This window comes from Carettochelys insculpta, chromosome 17, assembly GCF_033958435.1.
Source record: "Carettochelys insculpta isolate YL-2023 chromosome 17, ASM3395843v1, whole genome shotgun sequence".
In the NCBI taxonomy this organism is placed as follows: domain Eukaryota; kingdom Metazoa; phylum Chordata; order Testudines; family Carettochelyidae; genus Carettochelys; species Carettochelys insculpta.
The window spans coordinates 10223611-10247121 of record NC_134153.1 but is presented as its reverse complement, the minus strand read 5'-3'; the positions used below and the strand labels follow the sequence as shown (position 1 = coordinate 10247121).

The following is a 23511-nucleotide window of genomic DNA, read 5'->3' as shown; positions in this document are numbered from 1 at the left end:
TAATGATCTCCACTCTAGGTAGTAAATCTTGTGGCAAAATACCAGTGCTTTCCATCAAACTGATGCATATGTGCTGCACACCACTAAAACAATGTGTGGTATATTCTTGTTTTTATTACATCGAAAAAATAGCTTTTCAGAAAGTTTCATTGGTGAAATAAAGGAAATGGTTCCTGCTCGCTCTCAGAACTCCAAATCTTTAGATTTTCAAAACCAGGTAAATAGACCCCCTCTTTAGCAAACCATTTGTTGATACGCATAATTTTCAGTATGTGCTTAAGTTCCATTAACTTCTCTGTAATTTAAGCATGGGCTAAAGTACAGTCCTGAATGGAGTGGAGTTATTTATACATAAGGTTAACCATGCGTTTAAATTTTTGGCTAAAAATTGGCATGGCTTCTGTAAAGCAATGAAGAGAAGTCAATTTACACCAGCTGAGGAGTTAGATCTGAATTTTGCCATGAAAATTGCATAGCTACATTTGGCTGTATATTTGGTTATCCATTTCACATATGCACATTCATATTTTGTATATGTGTAATGTAGACATTTGCTTTAAAAGCTTGACCCAAAGTATTGTAATGGCCTGAAAATTTGAGTGAGAAATTAGGATTCTTAAGATCTTAATTTTTTGAATGCCATATTATATTAGGCTTCGGTAAATTCTGAACATTTTAAGTTGGCTCTCATTTTGTGCACCCAGTGTTATGTGTGCAAATGATGACTGCAAACTGGACATATTTTGAGAAAATATGAGAAAAAAACAAAATAGTTGGGCCATTGAATGCTCAAGTTGCTTGTGCAAAGCTTTATGTGCACACCAAAGAGATTCACAGCTTTTGTGCATATATTCAACTGCCTATATTGAGTTAGGCTCACTAAATCAAAAGATAGGTGGAAAACTGTTGCTTGATATATGCTACAGCATTGGTAGTTCATTAAAGCATCCATGAAAGGATGAATAAATTATTGACCTAAATGCCTCTGAACGTTAGCAAGCTTTGTCAGAGTCAGAGAATGATTTTCAAATGGGGTCGACAACTGAGAGCTTAATTCAGTACCCTTTCTACTTCCCATTATCATTGTTTCTGAAATATTGCTCTGTAGTGCAATTGAGATCTGTGACATTTTCTTGACCAGTTTCAGGAGCACAGTGTCAGCCTAATTTTCCTATTAAAAAATGCCACATGGTCCTCACCTGGGCCAGTTTTTATCTACCTTCAGTATCAATCCATAATTAGGAATTTTGAAAAAAGTACAACATCTCTTGTGCTTTTATGATGCATTCTCTTGTATCTTTTACATTCCACCATGCCTGGATCCTTTTCATTATAAACCTGGGTACCACACTAATGTGTGCTGTAGCATCCTAGGTCCAGATCTGACACCAATGATAGAACAAATTCAAGGTAAATGCTTATTTGTAATGGATTATTTTAGTAACTGAAATACACATAGGTTATGTCTACACTAGAGCGTTTTATAGACAAAAGTGGGGTTTTGTCAGCAAATCTCACAGAATATCTACACACAAAATGTGTTTTGTCAGCAGAAACTCGACAAAAAGCCATGTAGAAAATCCAGGGGGCCTTTTGTTGACAGAGTATCTGATACTGATACTATAGTTTGATCTGAGTTTGAGAAATTTGGTACATATTTTCACTCTGTAGTCATAAAGGCTAAAAATGCATCTTTTCTTCCTGACATATGCTAACTTCTTCGGGCTGTTAAAAAAATTCTCAATATTCTGTTGACCCAGTCTTAAAACCTAACTGGCCTAAAAACATTTGCTTCCCAGAAATGCCATTATAAGAGGATATATAGTTCAAATTCTATTAAGCACATTTCTCTTATAAAATCTTCAGTGACATACTTAAATAAAATAACTTAGCAACGGATTTAGTAAGGCTGTAAATTTTCTCTTGTCAAATATTTCTAACTGTCCAGGATGTCTTAGCATTTCCCAGTTTCAGAGAATGGGGTCAGAACACTCAGTACAGGAAAAATTAGAAACATAGAGGACTTCCAAGAGGTTTCTCTTGACTTTTTAAACTGTGCTAGAACTATTCAAACTGTTCAGCTTTGCACAATCATAAAGGATTCTAACAGCAAAGAAAAAATACTATTCTCCTGCCATTAAGCCTAACATATATGTACATATACACCCCCCCACCCACTACACACATAGCCTTCCTCTCTTCTCTCCCCCCGCCCCCATATCTTTTCCAATGTATATTTGTGTGTCTCTCTTTCTCAAAAAAGTCCTAGTCATGCTCTTCTTCCTTCTAGTCATCTCTCTCACTCTCTCTTTCTCTCTCTGCCTCATTCTCATTCCAAGGTCCATTCATTATTTACTATTTATTTTAGCTGTATTTAGTCTTTACTGTTCTGCATAACTCTAAGTAGCCAGGCCTTTGTGTTTACTATTATGTTACGCCTTACATTTGCCACTTCATCAAAACATTGACTTTATTTCCTTACATAACTTCATATTTGCATTCTACAATTGTGCCCAATTTTTCTTCTGCTGCATATTTGTATGTTAAATTTTTTGTGGCAACATGCAAATAGTGATAATCGTCTTGGCACAGATTCGGGAACAGCATGTGTTTAAGTCCTTTTCACATCAGTGGGTCCTAAGGATGTGCTTTATTTTTAGCTTGCATTTAAATGCCTTTCTTGAATGGGGATACTTTACTGAACTGGGGGATTTATCAATAAACAGAAGATTTTGTAGATTTTTCTAGTCTGTGTTGCTATACAGTTCCAGTCATAAGACAAATCCTGTATGTGAATTCTAATTTGGAAGCAGCTGTGTTGAATTGCAGTATGGAAAATGCTTGAGAAGAAGTCAGCCTGCTGACTGGCTGAGTCTTGCTATAGAGGAAACTTGTGGTAAATCTCAATACCAGGGTTATGGTGTAAAAGAAAAGTTCAGTTCCACTACTGTTAAATGTTGTCCTTCCCAGAATATCTGCCTGCTAATCCGAAAAGTACATGAACAGCTATTATGTTCCTGAAAAATATTTAAAAAAATTAAAAACTCATTGTGGCTACCTCTACACAAGCCCCAAACTTCGAAATGGCCACACAAATGGCCATTTTGAAGTTTACTAATGAAGCGCTGAAATGCATATTCAGCGCTTCATTAGCATGCGGGCGGCAGCGGCGCTTTGAAATTGACGCGGCTTCCCGCCGTGCGTCTCATCCAGGCGGGGCTCCTTTTCGAAAGGACCCCGCCCATGGGAATAAGGGGACTTTGAAGTAGGCAGGGTCCTTTCGAAAAGGAGCCAACATAAGAATGGCCATACTGGGTCAGACCAAAGGTCCATCCAGCCCAGTATCCCGTCTGCCGACAGTGGCCAATGCCAGGTGCCCCAGAGAAGGAGAACAGAAGACAATGATCAAGTGATTTATCTCCTGCCATCCATCTCCTGCCCTTGTACTGAAGGCTAGGGCACCATACTTTACCCCTGACTAATAGCCATTTATGGACCTAACCTGCAAAAATTTATCGAGCTCTTTTTTAAACCCTAATAGAGTCCTGGCCTTCACAGCCTCCTCCGGCAAGGAATTCCACAAGTTTACTGTGCGCTGTGTGAAGAAAAATTTCCTTTTATTAGTTTTGAACCTACTACCCATCAATTTCATTTGGTGTCCCCCAGTTCTTGTATTATGGGAAAAGGTAAATAATTTTTCTGTGTTCACTTTCTCCACACCATTCATGATTTTATATACCTCTATCATATCACCCCTCAATCGCCTCTTTTCCAAACTGAAAAGTCCCAGTCTCTCTAGCCTCTCCCCATATGGGACCCGTTCCAAACCCCTAATCATCTTAGTCGCCCTTTTCTGTACCTTTTCTAATGCCAATATATCTTTTTTGAGGTGAGGAGACCACATCTGCACACAATACTCAAGATGTGGGCGTACCATAGTTTTATATAGGGGAAGTATGATATCTTTTGTCTTATTATCTATCCCTTTTTTAATAATTCCTAACATCCTATTTGTTTTACTAACTGCCGCTGCACACTGCGTGGATGTCTTCAGAGAACTATCCACTATAACTCCAAGATCCCTTTCCTGATCTGTCGTAGCTAAATTTGACCCCATCATGTTGTTGTACGTGTAATTTGGGGGTTTTTTTCCCAATGTGCATTACCTTACACTTACCCACATTAAATTTCATTTGCCATTTTGCTGCCCAATCACTCAGTTTGCTGAGATCTTTTTGTAGTTTTTCACAATCGCTTTTGGTTTTGACTGTCTTGAACAACTTGGTGTCATCTGCAAACTTTGCCACCTCACTGCTTACCTCATTTTCTAGATCATTGATGAACAAGTTGAACAGAATCGGTCCCAGGACTGACCCCTGGGGAACACCACTAGTTACCCCCCTCCATTGTGAAAATTTACCATTTATTCCAACCCTGGATGAGACACGCGGCGGCAAGCCGCGTCAATTTCGAAGCACCGCAGCTGCCCGCATGCTAATGAAGTGCTGAATATGCATTTCAGAACTTCATTAGTAAACTTCAAAATGGCCATTTGCGTGGCCATTTTGAAGTTTGGGGCTCGTGTAGACACGGCCTATGAGAGGTAGGCAGTTAATAACAAAATCATAAATCTGTATTTGTTAGTTTACAGCCCTTTTTTTATGAAATCTTATTAAAGTTGCATGGATTAAAATATCCTGTTCTGTACAAATTTCACCAAGAAGTACTGAGTCAGAACAATGGGGTGCATTTCAGTGGCTTGAAGTTTGAACTGTATCACTGTCTCTGTCACTGTGGTTTGGGAGGGAGGTTTTGTAAAATCTAAGCAAATAAAGTACATAGATTTGCCGCTTTGAGGCATAGTGAAGAGAGATAAGGTTTGGAACCTGTTAATTACACATTCCAACAAATTAATAGATTTCATCAGGTTTTCAAATTTATTTAATGTAGTTAATGGAAGGTTTTCATGTTACACTTGTGTAAAAATAAAGTTTGTCTAAAAATGACCAGAGCCCCTAGTCAGGAAAATATTGTATCAAGTGCTTAACTTTAAGCACAAGAATAGCACCATTGACTTCAAATGGGATGGTTTTCATGCCTAAACTTAAGCATGTGCTTAAGTGCTTTCTTGAATTTGGGGGTCAGGTTCTGATCTCAGTTACACCAAAGCAAAAATTATTCCACTGAGTAACTAGAATGGGAATCTGGCCCCAAAACATCTCTCTTGGTGCATTTCTTACACCAGGATACTGAGTAGCACAGGAAGCTATGACTCAGGAAGCTAAGTATTTTATATAAAGGACAGTGGTGGAATCTGGACCTAATGCTGTATTTTGAAAAGCTTTGTTTATGCCATCTGTTGCAAGGTGAAAGTCACATTGGCACTGCCAGATCCTGCAGCCACAACTGACAGAACTTTACAACCTGTTGTTACAGGGCTAGGTTACATATAACCCAAACTGTTCTTCTGTTGATGTTTTTCCCTCAATATGTAAAACCAGTTTGGTTTCTCTTGTTTGAAATCAATGCATTGTGAAAGTGTGAGGAGGAAATTGCCGACTGTAGTATTGCTGAGACAGCTGATCCACAGCATTGGTTTACAGTGTTTAATGCAATTTATTTCCAGGCTTTATACCTTGTCTTTTGCTTCTCAACAGCTTGATGGCTATCAGAGAGCTAAAAGGTAATGCATTCTGGTGATGGAGAGACTAACCTGGACTGACCTGAATCTGTTTGTAAAACATGTACTTTAATTCATGTTCTCAGGGACTCAGCACAGGACCTGAGTTCCAATTCTGATTCAACCACTACCTTCCAATGTGACCTTGGGCAAGTCATAGCCTTTGTGTCCTTCCGTACAATGCAGGCTGTAGTGTTTGCCCACCAGAGTAAGGCAGTACTGTTTCCGTGCAAAGAGTTATTGCTATTTTATTAGCAGAATTCAGCTTTGTAGGTTTTTGCCGCCAGTTCCAGCTGTTTTAGACCCTATGCCCTTATTTAAAAGATAGCATTATTAATTAAACCTGACAACTATTCATCAAAAATGCAGTGGTTTAATTTTCTCACCATTTGTTCCTCAGGCAAGAGCAAAGGTGGGTTAGACAAGAAAGCAAAGGGACTGTTCAAGAGATTCTTGGCTAAACTTGAAAATGGAAGCTTCTGCTATCAGATCAGAATTTTAACATACAATGTTTCCATTGGATCTTCAGATAAGATCTTTTATTGTTGAGTACAACCGTTGTTAAAGGTCATTGCTGCAAAGGCTACATCATTTAAACTGGATGAGATCCCATTCTGGATAAATTCACAATTTTTCTTCCTAACAAGATGATAGTATCAGGATTTGAATGTACAAGAGTGCCAGGTTACAGATTAAAGGCTTTTGTGTTCTAGAAGCAACACTATGCCAGACTTCAGGAGTTTCAGTGAGACATGAAAGTTCCCAAAGTCAAGAAGGTTGATTAAAGTCAGACTTTATAGCCTTTAAATACAGATAGCATACAACTTTCCTGCATATAGATATCTTTTCCTTGGCAAGAATGTGTGCCTCTCCAAGGACATCATTTTAATCTCATTTTAAACTTTTCATACCAACATTGTAAAGAGCTCCTTTGTGTTGTACAGCACTTTTCTAAAATGTATACATTTATATGTGGACTGCATTTCATAGGATATATTTATCCAGAAATGGTGTTGCCTTTCAGCAAAGCAGTGTCTGTCATCATTTTGTAGCATTTTTTCATTCTGTAAAAAGAATGTAAACAGCTTAACAATGAAAAAATAACTTTTGTTATGGTGAATGCAAAGCATTTTTTAAAAAAGATGTTTTCTACCATTCTGTACTCTTTTCTGTGACTCCTTGATGAGTACTCTGGGACTCATTGGTCCAAGATTAAAACTGGATCAAGCTTGGCCCCCTTGAAAGTAAGAGTCAGAGATTGCAGAGTTTCCACTTACTAGTGCTTAGTTCAAGGAATACATGATGTACCATTCCTAAAGGCATATTTTCATCCAAGTTCTTAATTTGAATTTACATTTCATTAATCCAAAGAGCAAACCATGTTCTTTCAGTTAAATCCAGTTGTTACTTGAGAGTAAGGAAAGTAACACCCATGTTATGAGCAAGGGTGGAGTTAACAGCTCTCAGCAGTTCTGACAGCAAAATGGTTGCTATCTCAGCATATAGTCAAGAGGGGGGTCTAAGAAATTGAAAGGTGGCTCAGGAAATAAAGTCAACCTACAGACCTACTGTGTTCATCAGGCAGCATCAGATGTGGTCAGGGAACGTACCTGAAAAATCAGAAAAAATATTTAGCTTATTGATGGTGGGCATATTAGCATACAGCTAGGATCCTCCCAGCAAGCCAACAGTTTGAGTGAAAGAAATAGAATAGATACCCTAAATATTTGTAAGTAAACAAATGGAGCAATCTCTGACAAGTTTCCTTTTTTCCTACACTTATTTTTTTCCCTCTTTAAGTTCTATCACTCACTGTTCTCTTTATAAGCCTTAAATCGAGACACATTTGTAAATAAACAAGGGTCAGGGCTACAGGATGGAGTAATGTTAATGTACTAAGGTACGCAACTCCAGCTACTTGAATAGCATAGCTGGAATCGACATGCCTTATACTGAGATACCGCAGGGTCCCCACTGCATGGGGTCAGCAGGAGAAACTCTCCCATTGGCTATCCTTACATTTATCATTCTGTTAGAGTACTGGAGTTGATGAGAGCAAGCTTAGCATTTGTTTTAGTGGGTAAATGACAGGCTAAATTGATCCCTGGGAGATACATCTCCACAGCACTCATTTTCCCCTAAGTGTAGACCAGGACAAGATGGTAGCATGCATACATAAATCTTTTACTGGACTTTACAACCTCATTCACAGGTTTACGTCAAGTGGGCATTTTTAATAGCACCAAATGGTGAAAAGAAAGATAGCACTTCCAATTCAGCTTTTAAAAGTTGGTGAGCTAGCCGGTCCCTGTGCCTCAAAGTCATTAGATCATGGCCGACTTCTGTAGATCATTAAAAAAACACGTGAAGAGCAAATGTATCCAACCCAAGCAATTCATTTCATAATGGAATATGTGATACCTGGGCCTAGTGACAATGGAGTAAACTGCAAGTTGGCAAGAATGTATTGGACTTTCACAGTATATGTATTGGAAGTCATTGGCCATGTGGCATATAACTAGCCTGGTATATTATATGTACCCATGAAATGACTACTGAATTGATCCATGTGATTACACAAATTAGGTTGAGAATTGTCATGCAGTTTGTATTTGTGCAAGAGAGACTATAAGAACAAAGACAAAATAGGTATGAAGCTTACTTTCTGGTCATTAGATGATAGGGTAGGCAGTTGGTGGTCTGTGAGCTACTCTTCAGGAGACGGGCATGGAGACTAGAATGTGATCAGTTGTAAAAAGAGGACACGTGCCACTGATAAGAGCTTTAATGAATACTGATTAACTTTTTGAAATAGCAAAATCTGCAGATTTACACCAAAACAATTACTTAGATTACTTACAAGGGCTGATCATCTTTTTTTCAAAATTTAGAAGTTTAAGGCTAGATACTGGTTGCAGCTACACCACTGTAGATTACAATAACAATTTTGACACCATTTTGGGAGTTTCTCTAGATTTATATTGGCACAGAAACTGAGATCCAAATCTGCATAGAGACCAGCTTAGCTAGGATAACTTGCAAACCTAGTGCACTCAACCATACAGCAAATGATATTGAAAATTAAAGGTCAGAGAAGTAATAACAAGGCTTAAGAAAACAGCAATTAGGCTGCTAGGAAGGAAAGCAAAATTACTGGTAGTAGAAATAGAAAAAATAGAGGATTATTGATCTGAAGATCCAGTTGGCAGATGCACAGTACAATTTGGAAGAGTTTACTTCTTTGGCTTTTCTGGGATGTAGAAGTCTTATTTAATCCATGACAGTAAAAAAAAGCAGGCTCCTACATTGGTGTAGGAGCAGTTAATTAGCACGGTATTTTCTTGTTTCAGTGCTGCAGCAGGGCAAAGGACTCACAATTAACGATTTATAGCATGCTCTTAGCTCTTTTTCCTTTTTACATATTGTCAACAAACTTCATTTTTATTAATTTACTTAATATTCAAAGTTCTTTGCTAAATATTTTGTGCGAACTCATTCCAGCCTCTGGACTGATCATAAACTGTTCCTTATGAGCATTCTTCTCAGTATTATGTATGTGTGATTTGATATTCAAGGTGTATGATTGCTCACCTGCATCACAGTATATTGTGTATAGCAAGTCTTCATGAAAGACAAACGGGCTAAAATGAAAGAAATAAAATTCTCTGCACAGTCACCAGAATGAACCTGAATAATTTTTTCTTATTCATCCATCTCGCATCAGTACGTCTGGGGGTGTCTAAAATGAGGTGCTTGGTTTTACTCCGGTATGCTGGCTCTGCTCTTCATACTGTAGATTTAGGAGATGCTGCAAAGCCATAAAGTCATCATGTGAACTTACAATTTCCCTGCTTATTTCCCTTTCTTCTGTTGAGTGATGTTTGTACATATGTGCTGTCAAGTTCTGAGCAAGACAACAAATAAACTCTAGAATTAAATGACTTCAGTATAATCTGATGCAGCCTTGAAATCAAAATGAATTATTACCTTTCCAATACTATAATGACTTCAGACAGGCGAACGATAGAGGCCAGCAAGAGGATCTTTCACAATCATAGCAGTATGAAAAAAATGGAGCCTACGTAACTTCAGATGAATAGAGGAGGTTTAAGAAGTAATGGTGAATCAACAGAGAAAGTATTTAGCTCATAATGCAATAACAATCAATTTCAAAATAGTAAGCGAGAGAGAGATTAAAAAGGACTCAGAAAATGAAAAGCTTCATAGTGCACCAATAGAACATGAAACAAAATAAATTGCAGATGAATATAAATAAATGTTGCTGTGTTAGAATTAAGTGAAGATATATATGATTATAAAATATCTTAAGCTATGAATATTTTATGAGATACATGATTCCTGTGTGATGCCTACTCTTTACTGACACATGAGATTTATCTTTAACAAGATGCTTGCTGCAGAGCTGGGTGGAGGTCTTCAGTTTTTGCCTTGTAGGAGGCCATGTGCATTCTTTGCTTTGATGTCAGCTAGCGCTGATGATTTGTCACAGTTAACGCACATGCTTAACTCAAAAAATTAACCATGATTAAAAAAAATCGCTGTTTTAATCACTCTGTTAAACAATAGGATGCCAGTTGAAATATATTAAATATTGTGGATGTTTTTCTACATTTTCAAGTATATTGACTGCAGTTACAACAAAGAAGAGAAAGTGTACAGTGCTCACTTTGTTATTTTTATTACAGATATTTGCACTGCAAGAATAATAAACAGAATAAATGGTATTTTTCAGTTCACTTCATACAGGTACTACAGAGCAGAGGTGGAGAACATGCAGCCCACTGGCCACCCCACCCAACTGGAGTGCAGGCACCAGCTTTCCACTGCAGGGGGGAGCCCCAGGTTTTGCAGGCCTGATTAAAGCAGCTCCTCCTCCCCACTACCTCCCTCCACCTCAGGGAATGGCATCACAGGGAACCACTTGCCTGGAGGCTTATTTCATGCTGTTCCTATTGGCCAGCATTGTGATCAATAGGAACAGAGGAGGGCAGTGCCTGGGGATGGTGGGGGCCACATGTACTTCCAGAGACCTGTGCAGGTAACTGCCCCACCCACTTCATGCACAACCCCTCCCATCCAGACCCTGTGTCCCCTAGTCTCAGCCTGCCCTGCACCCTCCTTCGTAGTTCCTGAACCCCCACCGCAACCTGCTCCTACGCCCTACTTCCTGCCCAGATCCTGAACCCTGATCCCACTCCTTCACTCTTCTTCCACCCAGACTCCACACCCCCACCCCACTTCACCACTTCATCACATTACCTCCCACCCAGACCCCACACACCCCCAGCCCACTTTGGGACACTACCTTCCACCCAGATGTCCCACTTCACCTCCTGCCTGCTCCTGAACCCTACCTCCCACCCAGACACCCTCCCGCCCCCGAGCTCCAGGCCACTCCTGCACCCTTTCTCCTGCCAAGATCACACACTCCCGCCTCCTCCTGCACCCTACCATCAAAAAGGAAACTTAACCTTTTGTTGCTAGCATCTGGCTCAGATGATGAAAATGAATATGCTTTGGATTGTTATCTAGCAGAACCCATCATTGGCGTGGATGCACATCCTCTAGAATGGTGGTTGAAGTATGAAGTGACATAAAGCTTTAACACATGTGGCACATAAATATCTTATGACATCAGCTTTTATTTTGCCCATATAAACATGTGTTCTCACTTTCAGATAACATTGTAAACAAGAACAAGGCAGCATTATCTTCTGCAAATAGTCTGAGGGGTAGCCATGTAAATCTGTAGCTTCACAAAAAGCAAGCATTTCTCTAGCACCTTAAAGACTAACAAATTTATTTATTAGGTAATGAGCTTTCTTGGGTATGACCCGTATCTCAAATATGAAGAAGTGGGTCTTACCCACAAAAAGCCTGTTACCTAATTAATACATTCATTAGTCTTTATGGTGCTAGAGGATAGCTTGTTTCTTCTGCAAAAGTAAACAAACTTTTTTGTCTGAGTGACTGGTTGAACAAGAAGTAGAACGAAGCAGACTTTCTAGGCTCTAAATTTTTACATTGTTGTATTTTTGAATGCAATTTTTGTACATAATTCTACATTTGTAGGTTCAACTGTCATGATAGAGGTTGCACTACAGCATTTAGGTGAACTGAAAAAATGTTTTACAATGTCACTATGTGTAATAAAAACACTGTGCACTTTGTATACAGTGTTGTAGTGAAATCAAAATATTTAAAATGTAGAAAACATCCAAAAATACTTAAATAAATGGTTTTCTATTAATGTTTGACAGTACAATTAATCATAATTAATAGTTTTAATCTCTTGACAGTGCTAATTCCGGTGCTTATGTGTTTGTGCCTCCTGAATTTCAGGCACAAACAAACTCAATATCCAACTCAGTCAAAATAAATCCATTTTGATCTTGTTTCATGTTAAAATCACATGTAAATCCAGGATCAATTAAAACTTTACCTGTGTTCATTTAAATGGCTCCCAAACCTTATTTTTCCACACACCTAAGCAGGGCGGACATCAGGTTTGTCCTTACATCTAAAGTGTAGATGTGTTTCATGTGGTTTCAGTTTACATAATAAAATATTTGAACAGCTGTTTTATAACAATCAACTCAGCTCAAAAACAGTCTTACCTCCATCTCAGACCTGCAAACAGAGATGATGCAAAACCCAGGGGAAGAACCACCAGGCACACTTAGATATCACCAGCAGCCACTGAGAATGAGGGCTTGTTTAGATTCCCACAAGCATCCTCCCAGATTAAATCATGATTCTGTATTGAGAAATTTCCTTTTCTCTCTTTTTTTAAAGTGTGGTTCTTTCTGGTGTTGTTCCTTTGAAAGATACATCAGGACAGCAGGAAGGGGGTAGATGCGGTACGGTCTATCATTTTATGGCTCCAGAGTACACACACTGATTTTGCAGAGCCTGTTCTTCTGCACACTGTTGCTTTACATTACAGCATAGAGTCATGTCTCTATTCTCTTTTGCGAGGCAGCTCTTAGAAGACAGCAACTGCTTACAGAAGCTAGCCTAGAATTGGAAGGCAAAGCTCAGTTGCTAAGAGAAGCTGGTTCCCTTCCTTGGTTAAACAACAGGATCTTTGTAACTTTCCCATCACGGATAAGTCTGAGTAGACTCATTTTGCCTATAGTCATAAAATGGGACGGATGAGTGTCTTAAGAACCTGATTTTCTAAGTGCTTCCAACAAGGCTGAGCTGTACTGGCTTCCATGTGTGCGAGACAGAGTCTGTGACGAGAATACCAGATTGTGAAGAACATGGGACAAGCTGGAATAGGGTGTCTGTCACATTTGTCTGCTAGTTCCTGTACTCCTTTTACCTAACAGTATAATAACTATAATCACGACAAAGCAGAAAATATACGACAGGCACTACTCAGTGTTAAAATCATTGCTGTTGCTGTTCTTATTTATTCCAGCACTTCTCTCTGGACCTCTCGCTATTCAACAGTGTTTGAATAGAGATACAGGTTGAAGCTCTCTAGTCCAGCACCTTTGGCACCTCACTGGTGCCAAACCAGAGAAATGATTAAACCATGGGAGGTCAATATTGTCTAGTAGCATTATCAACACTTCTACTGCTTACTGGGCTCTTGGAAGACATTTAGGGGTAAATTACAGCTAAATGACAGCACAGAACACTGAGAACCAGGACTGGTGGCTGTAAACAAACTTCATGGGACAGCGGGAAACTTGGCCAAACCTGTGATAAGTGGACTTCCAGCTATCTAAAAGCATGCTGGATTGGGGATGTTGCCACATAAGAGAGTGCCAGACTAGAGAGGTTAAACTTGTACTACTCTCTCTATCTGCACTCTTTGTAAAAGAAACATAGTTTAGGGAAAGCACATTGAAATATTATGCTGGTCATAATTCTTTTATTTCTGGGTAAAGAATAAAAGATTTTAAATATGTTCGAGCAGCTCCAAACTCCTGTTTGTCCAACACCAGACATAATTTAATATATTCTTTAATTTTATTAAAAATAAGCGAAATTGTAGCCATGTTACAGCACATGTTTACGTAAACAATAGAAGAGTGTCAGATAAGACCAAAGGGCTGAGGCAGTAGGCACCGTGGATTACAATGAATACTGAATGACAGCTGTTAAAAAGTCAATATAGACTTCAAGTGCCAAGTAGTTTTCGGAATTCATTCCTCAGCTGCTGTAAGTTGGTATAACTCCACTGACCTCAGTGCAGCTACTCTGATCTACATAAGCTGGTCTCATCCTGTACGCATAACTAATTTCCACTGATACCCCTGGATCCTGTAAAGGGTTAATTGCTTCCTTAGAAGGACAGATGGCCATCAATTCCCAATGATCTGAATGGACCAAATCCTGAAAAATGCTTTATACTGGTCTGGTATTGTGATTTGCATCCTTAGGAGAAAGTCTTACAAAAAATAATGGTCTTACTGGAAGCATCTTTTAAAAAAAAAAAAAAAAAAAGTAACGCATCCTATGGAATTCTATCAGATAGGTCAAAATAATTCAAAGAGAGAATTATGTTCTCTCTTAAATTCTAAATTCTTTTAGAGGAATTGCTGTAAAATTCCATTGGTTTCATCCCTATTAAATAGTATTTTTCCTTAAAGGATTACATTTTCTGGAAGTCAAAAGAGCTGAACCCCACCCGCCCCTTAGGATGTCGCCCATTGAGAGCAAAGGATGCACGGTATCTTGTAGAATTTGGCACAGTGTTAAAACAAAAAGTTCGATCAATTATGTGTTCTGAATGAGTTCATCCTACTAGGTCCCATGAAAAATGAATAGTGCACCAAAATCTTAATGAAGTCAGCAGTTATTTCTTATCAAGACTTTACACAAGCAAAACTCTTTCTATTGGCAATGTGCAGTTGACCTGCTTTAATAAAAGTTGGGAGAGGGCCAATGTGCCCTCTAATTTTTTTCCATTCTTGTGCTGAATGAATTTTATCATGTGCAGATGTGCACCACCATTAAAAATATATACTGCCAGCTGTGGGTAGCAAGGGGTGCTCTGCTAATGAGCTGGGCAGCAGCCAAATCTCTCCTGGGTGGCTGCCCAGGCACTCAGTTTACAGAGGACACTGGTGAAAGTGCTAAGATTAGGGCAACAGGATAGATTAAATCTTTACATTTCTCTTAATTCTTGTGACTCACACGGGCTCAAGGAAGGAAATGGCAGTGTCTGAGATATGCACCTTACTGAATTTAACATGCTTAGTTCCCTTTGAATTACAGCAAATATAATATCTTGATTTTAACACAGAGCAGTCAACTGCCCAAGGAAACCAAAGATCCGTCAACTTGTCATCGCTGCCATGCAGTACATTAATCTAATCCAATGGGATATAACCACCATGGATTTAGCAAGAGACGATCCTGCCTAACTAATCTCCTTGAGTTCTTTTGAGCAGCATTTCAGACAACCCTGATAATAGATGTGTGCGCATGACATGATCTAATGGGTTTTTTAAAAGGCTTTTGGTAAATTTCCATATTGTATTCCCTTGCTTAAACAGACTGACTCAAAATTCCAAATAGGGCATGAGAATACATAAAGACCTGGCTACATAGTGGGAAACAAGGAGAAGTAGAGGAGCCATGATATATTTTGGAATTAGAATTATTAAGTGGCATCCTACTGTTTTGCTCCACTACCTAATGGACCTAGGCAAAAATACCATCTGCATTAGCTGATGAAAATGTATTTAGCACAGGGGCATAAGTGAAAAGAGAGCAAAATGCCATTAAAGATATCACTAAAGGGCAAAAATACATTTACGTTGGCATATGGCAAATTAAATATTTTTGCTGTCAGATGTGAAATGTGATATGTCGGTAGCAAGTATGTATAAACAAAAATGTTGAATGGTGTCAGACCAGAACAAAACAAATCAGTCAGAATGTCCAGATCTGAAGAAGTGGTTCTGCCCCACAAAAGCTCATCACGTAATAAATTATTTTGTTAGTATTTAAAGTGCTACATGACTGCTGGTTTATTTTGTTAAAATACAGACTAACACAGCTACCTCTCTGTTACTATTAAACTAGAACAATATTACTTTAAAGGGAATCTTCAACTAAAAAAATTATTGACTAAAGTAAGCAAAGTTCTACATAAACATATATTAAGGGCCAGATTTTCAAAAGTGTTCCAAGTCCACAACTGGGGCTTAAGTTAGAATTTCAGGACCGGGGCCAGCCAAATTGTTTAATTTGCCATATGCCTTTCTAAGGTCTTACCTACATTCAGGCCTTGTCTGCACCAGGGAAGAAAGTCAGTCCCAGACACACAATTCTAGCTGTGCCATTAGTGTAGCTAGAATCAACGTATCAACTTTCTTCTCAGGTATAGATCAGGGCTCTTCGGACTCATGCCAATGTCCATGTGATAGCATGGAGTACCAGGGTTGACGGCCAAGCCCAGAGAGATCAATTTTGCCACGTCTTCACACGTGACAAAATCAATCCCCAGAAGATCGATCAAGGTGTGTCAGCCCCGACTCCCATAAATATAGATGCACCCTTAGAGCTCGTTTCATGCACTGGAGGTTGATCCTCCAGGATTCAATTTAGCGGGTCTAATACAGACACACTATATGGAATGCTGAGGGTGCCACCATTAACCCTGGCACTCCTCGCAGGTGTGAGGAGTAAGGGAAGTTGACGAGAGAGTTTCTCCCATCAACCTTCCACTGGGGGGATGGCAGAGAAATTTGACCAAAGGTATATCAACTCCAGCTACACTGTCCTCATAGCTGGAATTGCATGTTAGGTTGACTTTCTCCCCTGGTGTAGATTTGCCCTAAGTGTTGGTTCCCAATTGTAAATAAAAGTTTCTATTTTTTGAGCACGTTTGAAGATTTGGATTCTGTGTTCAGGTATCTGCGTGGGAACTTTTGTGCTCTAAAGGCAGGATGTCAAGGGTCATTGACCAGATACAAGATAAATCAAGGATTTGAAAGCAGAAAATGAGAGGAATGCAGATAATGAATCTTAATATGGATAAACTGGATGTGTTTCATGAAAAGCAATGATAAATAATAGAATTAACCACTAGAAAAGTTTGATGCAAAATCATGGGGAAAAAAGCATGCAAAATCGAATCAAAAACAGAAAGAATTAAAACTAGATAAAGTCAAGCTATTGGAATGTATCATTTGAAAGCTGGGTATCTGAAAATGTTTTACATTACAGTGACACAGCCAAAATTTAAAAAAGTCACTTTTAAGAGCTCTAGCAACTATAACTGAAAGCGATTATTGAGGGGAAAATAATCTCTTTTTTCCCAATTTGTTTACTTTGCACATCTGACAGCATTTTGCCTTGGCTAGTTAATCACTTTCACCCATTTTTACATGGGTTTTTCAGACAGCAACTCGGGAAGGGTGGGAGGAAACATGTAATGAAAAGAAAATGGAATTGTGAAACCATGAATTCCAAAGGGAGTCAGGGGCAGGCATAGTAACTGAGAGTACTTTTCATGCTTATTTTTCTACAATTATCTTCTCAAAACACTGAGGTCTGGTTCCTCAGCTAATGTAAGTCAACACAGCTCCAGTGACTTCAGGGGTATTTGTTTGAACTTGCTAGGGATCTAGCCCTGCAATCCTTAAGAACTCTTTGCGCATGCCCATTTCTCTCTTTTGATTGCAGTATTCCGGGGAGGTTCCTGAGAACAGAGTGGAAGTTGTGGTTGCAAATTTGACTGTGATGGACCGGGACCAGCCTCACTCCCCCAACTGGAATGCTGTGTACCGCATTATCAGTGGAGATCCTTCGGGACATTTCACCATTCGGACAGATCCAGTTACCAATGAAGGGATGGTAACTGTGGTGAAGGCAAGTGACTAAATCAAGTCCATCTTTGTGACCCTCTAGCTAATTACTCCCAGGGGAATTCCCAGACTTCTGCCATTATTTCATGGTGTGGGAATGTCAGTGCTTAATCTCCAACTGCTGTTTTCCACATCTTGCTGGAGCACATGATATGCATACTGTACAGTAGGCCCTCGAGTTACGCGAGGGTTACAGTCCACACACCCTCGCATAACCCGAATTTCATGTAAGTGGGGGGTCCGGCTTTTTCCCCGGTGGAACACATGTTCTGCAGCCGGGGAAGCAGCAGAAAGGTAAATGCTGGGGTTGTGGGGGGGGCGGTTGGGGAGGGTTAAGGCTGGGTTGGTTAGGGCTGCAGGGGAGCCAAGAGTGGAGTTGAGCTGGAGCTGTGCATGGGGGGTGGTAAGCTGGAGCCCTTCTCGGGTGGTGAGCCGGGGCCACAAGAGGGTTGAACCAGGGTGTGTGGGGGTTGAACTGGTGTGAAAGGATGCACCATAGTCATGTGCGGGGGGGGGGTTCAACCGGAGCAGCGTGCAGGGGGTACTTGAACCAAAGCCGCACACCGGGGGGTTAAACCGGGCCAGGAGGATGGAACTGGGCAGTAGAGAGGGGTTTGAATCAGGCCGGGGGGAGGGGTATTGAGTCAGAGCCACATGTAAGGGGTGGTGAGCCGGAGCTGAGTGTGGGGTTGGGGAGTGAGTCGGAGCTGCGTGCTGGTGGTGAGCTGGGAGCGGGGTTGAACCAGAGCCAGGCAGGTTGAGTGGGAGTCGCGCCTGCGGGGTAGGGGGCGAGCAGGAGCTATGCACGGGTGGTGAGCAGAGCTGGTGGGGTTGAGCCAGGGCCGGGGGAAGTGAGTTAAGTGCAGCTGGAAATCTGTAGGAATCGGGGGTCAGCTGCCTAAGAAGGGGGTTGTGTACTCGGTTCACGTACTCCGAGGCCTTACTGAATTGCAAGCCACTAAGTCTTCTCTCATCTCTCTGTGATTCTTTGGCTGCACCACCACGAGCCCCCCACAAACACTAATATGATGAACTTAGGGCCCCGTCTCTGAGCTGCACTTCAGGGTGTTGCTGCTGTTTGTCTCCCTGCCCCGCCCCCTTTCTTTTTAAAGCTGTAGTGGAGATTGGATTCCATCACCTCGCCCAGTCTGAGGTATTCCAGGATTTGGAGTACACCAAGTTCTTTCAAATGTTGGCGCACGCCCATCTCCGTACACATAACCGGGATAACTGATATCTTACAAAAGCAGAGAGGGAAGGAGTCTGTTGAAGAGTTGTCACAAGCAGGGATGGGGTTTCTGGTGGCAGAGAGGACAAGGGAGAGGAACTAATCTGGAACTTTAGCATCCAGCAAACTCCATAATCCAGCACATTTTTAGTTAGCCAGACAAACATTTATCATAGGTGTGGCCAAGTTTCTGGTGGTTCCATAAAGTTTGTTTACAGCCACCAGTCCTGGCTCTCAGTGTTCTGTCCTGTTATTTAGCTGTAATTTACCCTAAATGTCTTCCAGGAGTCCAGTAAGCAGTGGAAGTGTTGGTTATGTACCAGAAAATATTGAGCTCCTGTCATCCAGCAAATTCTCTCTTCTGGCACTGGTCAGGTACTGAAGGTACCAGACCAGAGAGGCTCAACTCGTAGAATTGCCTGAAAAGTTTGGGGATGATTGTTTTCCTGATAGCAAACAATTAACAGGCTTTGTGGGCCAGATATGCAGCTGGTGTGTAACACAGAGCAGCTGCACTGACATCAATAGATTTTTACACATTTGTACCAGCTGAGAATCCAGCCCTATGATAGCTTAAAGAACTGGTCCTGAGATTCTCAGCCTACTGCTTGCTTTCAGTATTGCCACAGAAGTAGGAACTGAGGAGAGTGAAGTTCAGAGCTCCGCTTCATCCACTGTCATCAAGTTTCTATAACGTCCTAAAAGCTGCAGCTTAGAACCTGGACCCTAGGTATTCACTTCTATTTCCCTTCATCCCCTGCACCTCTAAAGAGCACAAGTTCAATCTTCATTTGAGGTCTTCCTTCACATTCACTTGCATAAGACCAGCAGCAACTCAGGCAGCAAATGCCTCGGCAGATATTAAATGCAGTCAGAATTTAATACGTTCATTCAACATTCAGTCAATCAGTTACTAGATAAGATTCCTACAGATGTTCCCACTGACTCTGAAGAAAGCAAAGGAAGCACAAATAGGCTGCTGTGATCTGAAGGAACTTGCCCTACATGTACCATGTGCTGCACCTGGAAAGATTTATTTAGGCTGTCGAGAACAAAGCCTCCACCTTTTGAAAAAGCGTGACCTTCTCTTAACAAAAAGTTTTAATAAATACAAGCACAGCACTAAAGTGTAAAGAGCCAAGCGATTAAAGAATGACTCTGTAGGGGAAGAAACACTCCCTCATAGCTAACAAATTGTAATCATTCTTAATACTTACTGTTGGACTATTAGGGAAAATGACATCAGTGAAATGCCATTTAGATTACGGTGGTGGGAATGTGTGAGCTGGTGTGGTTTTGGTCCCTTAGGCTGTGTTTGTGCGTCTGCAGATGCCACTTTGCTGAAACTCTAAAGGAAGCATCATCTTACCAGCTAGATGATATTTCAACAGAGCTTTTTATTTATCACTCTTATTGTTCTCTAATGATGGCTGACAGCCTTAGCTGCTGCAACATGAAAATACCTTTTCTGATTTGGTTGGGTGGGATTTCTTTGATCGTGGTTAAAAAACAAAAGCTCCACAGGGCAAAATGAAACAATTTAACTTTTTTCCATCTCGGTAGCTGATCTGAAGTAGAAATGCCAACACTCATAAAAATTTCACTAAAAGGAAAAAAAAGCCTTTTATTCCTAATCTAGCAAAACATAAAGTGCCATGACTGTAGTTTTAGAGCTACATCAAAGTGAAAAACAGGGGATTTATATGATCATCCTGCTACACCAGGACTTCTGCATAATGAACCATCCCTTATTCAGAAATTGCAGACAGAAAGCAAGACAGATTTGTCAAGATGCCACTGATGCCCATGTTGATTTTCCATTGCTGTGTAACCAGTAATGATCACAATGCAAAGATCCACGCTGAAAATCCTATCATGTCATATTGAGCTCAAAGCCAAAAATTATATTGAATGTCTTCAGTAGATAACCGCACCTGATCTTTCTGCACATCTTAAGTTCTTCATTCTTGGCAAACTGGAAGACTTCTTTGGTGCTTTTCGGGGGAGAGTGAGAGAACACTGCCTCTGATTAAATGTTCCTGGTGGGGAAAGGAAAGACTCTGGATTTTACCTTCTGCTTTGAAAACTGTTGAGAATTTTAGACAAACTCTTTCACTGTTGGTGCACTGAGTACAAACTGACCTCAGATCTTGCAGTGTTCACTGCTTGTGGCATCTATCAGCTATTTACTTCCCACCACCCAGAATGCACAGATCACAGGCAGACTCATAAGCTGAAGAAGCATGTCATTGATTCAGTGCTTCACTGAGTAACTAGTCTGCCACAACAGGGCACAGGATAGGGTTAAATGCAAGGTGGCTGCCACATTTGGGTGCTCCAAAATTAGGCAAATATAGTGCCCATATTCAAAGGGAGGATCCAAGAAACTACAGTCAGGTCAGCCTCACGTCAGTCCCTGGAAAAATCATGGAGCAGGTCCTCAAGGAATCCATTTTGAAACACAGGCCAGTCTACGCTACAGAGTTTTGTCAACAGAAGGGGCCTTCTGTCAACATAACTCAGGGAATGTCCACACACTTGAAGCATTCTCTCAACAGAACTCTGCATTTTCCTCAACAGTATTATCCCTCAAAAAATTGAGGCATAACAATCTGTGGACAGAACACTGTCAACAAAAGTGCAGTTTAGACACTTCTATCAACAAAGAGGACTTCCAGTTGCCAGGCAGCCCTCTTTGCAGAGCTGCCATTCCGTTTTCTGGAACCTGAGAGCAGTGCGGCCTGGCAGTTCTCTGTCAACAGAGGAAGTTGTGTGTAGATGCAATCCATCAACAGAATACTGTCAAGATTTTCCCTGTGAACAGTAACTTCTGTCAACAGATGCTTCTAGTTTAGCCATAGCCTCAGAGGAGAGGAAGGTGGTCAGGAACAGTCAACATGAATTCACCAAGGGCAAGTCATGCCTGACCAACTTCATTGCTTTCTTGGATGATGTAACTGATTTTGTAGATATTTGGGAAAGGGTGGATGTGTACACCTTGACTTCAGCAAAGCTTTTGATAAGGTCTCCCACAGTACTTTTGCCAGCGATTTAAAGAAATATGGTCTAGAACAATGGACTATAAGGTAAATACAAATCTGGCTAGATTGTTGGGCTCAACAAGTAATGATAAACTGCTCAATGTCTAGATGGCAGCTGATATAAGATGGAATACCCCAGGGGTCAGTCCTGGGGCTGGTTTTGTTCACTGTCTTCATTAATGATCTGGGTGATAGGTTGGTTTTCACTCTCAGCAAGTTCATGGGTGACACTAAGCTGGGAAGAGAAGTAGATATGCTGGAGGGTAGGGATATGATCCAGAGTGACCTGGACAAACTGGAGGATTGGCCAAAAGAAATTGGATGAGGTTCAACAGTGACAAATGCAGAATACCGCACTTAGGACAGAAGAATCCCATGGAGTGCTAAAGGCTAGGGACTGAATGGCTAAGCAGCAACCATGCAGAAAAGGACCTGAGGATTACAGTAGACTAAAAGGTAGATATGAGTCAACAGTGTGCCCTGGTTGCCAATAACTCAAATGACATATTGGACTGAATTTGTAGAGCATTGCCAGCTGATCAAAGGAAGTGATTGTTTGGCACTGGTAAGGCAACATTTGGAGTTATGTGTCCACTTTTACATCCACTTTTGAGCCCCCTACTACAGAAAGGATGTGGACAGATTGGAGAGAGTCCAGTGGATGATGATGGAAATGGTTAAGAGGCTGGAGCACGTGACTTATGAGGAGAGGCTGAGGAAACTTGGCTTATTTGGTCTGCAGAAGAGAAGAATGAGGGGGATTTGATAACAGCCTTCAACAATCTAAAGGAGGTTCCCAAAAAAGATGGTGCCAGGCTATTCTCAATGGTGACAGATGACAGTGCAAGGAGCAATAGTCTCAAATTGCAATGGGGGAGGTCTAGGTTGGATATTAGGAAAAGCTATTTCAGTAGGACAGTGCTGGAGAACTGGAATGGGTTGCCTAAGGAGGTTCTGGAATCTCCATGGTTAGAGTTTTTTTTCAGGTGAGGCTTGGCAGAGCCTTGGCTGGGATGATTAAGTGGGGACTGGTCCTGCTCTGAGCAGGAGGTTGCACCAGCTGACCTCCAGATGTCTCTTCCAACCCTAATCTTCTAAGATTTTGATTCTCTTTCCTTAGTTGACAAGCAGGCATCTTTTCACATGTGCCACCACCTAAAATATGCATTCTGCGTACTACATTCACGGCCTTTGAGTGGTCATCTAAGTCACGTGGCATTGTTTCTAGTCTCTGATTGCACCCGTGAAACTTTTTAAACAAGAGAATAACACATAGAGTCAGGTAGTGAGCACGTATATCCCCTTGAACTCAAAAGGACTAATTGTGTGACTAAAGAAGTTAACAATTTTGCCTACAGGAAGTAGCAAATACAATCCAGTAGGTATATTCTTGTGAAGAACATTCATCCTCCCTAAACATGTCTTTGTTCATGTTCAGTCTCAAAGAGGCATAAAACTGTTCAAACTAAACAGGCATTTAGAGCTGTAATGAATGTCTGAGAAAGTTGCTTTGCAGCATTTAATCAGCCTTCAGCAAAACCACCTGTCCCCTGCCAGTCTAATCACCAAAAGCTATGATTTCATTTTGGTTTTTTTTGCTTTTCTTATCATTGCTGTAATGGTGTGTGTCCTTTCTCTCCACTGCAAGCCTTGTAAATGGGGAGAGAGTAACTTCCCACTCAGCTGAGACGCAGCGGAGTCTGAACA

General features: G+C 40.7%; 1 protein-coding gene across 1 annotated transcript in view; it reads left to right on the top strand.

Moving 5' to 3' along the window:
* CDH4 (cadherin 4) overlaps positions 1-23511 on the top strand; it is a 769032-nt gene that overhangs the window by 700611 nt on the left and 44910 nt on the right. Inside the window, exon 10 of the mRNA XM_075011421.1 lies at positions 17354-17539. Within this exon, the coding sequence (XP_074867522.1) occupies positions 17354-17539 (186 nt within the window). The remainder of the gene's footprint in view (positions 1-17353; positions 17540-23511) is intronic.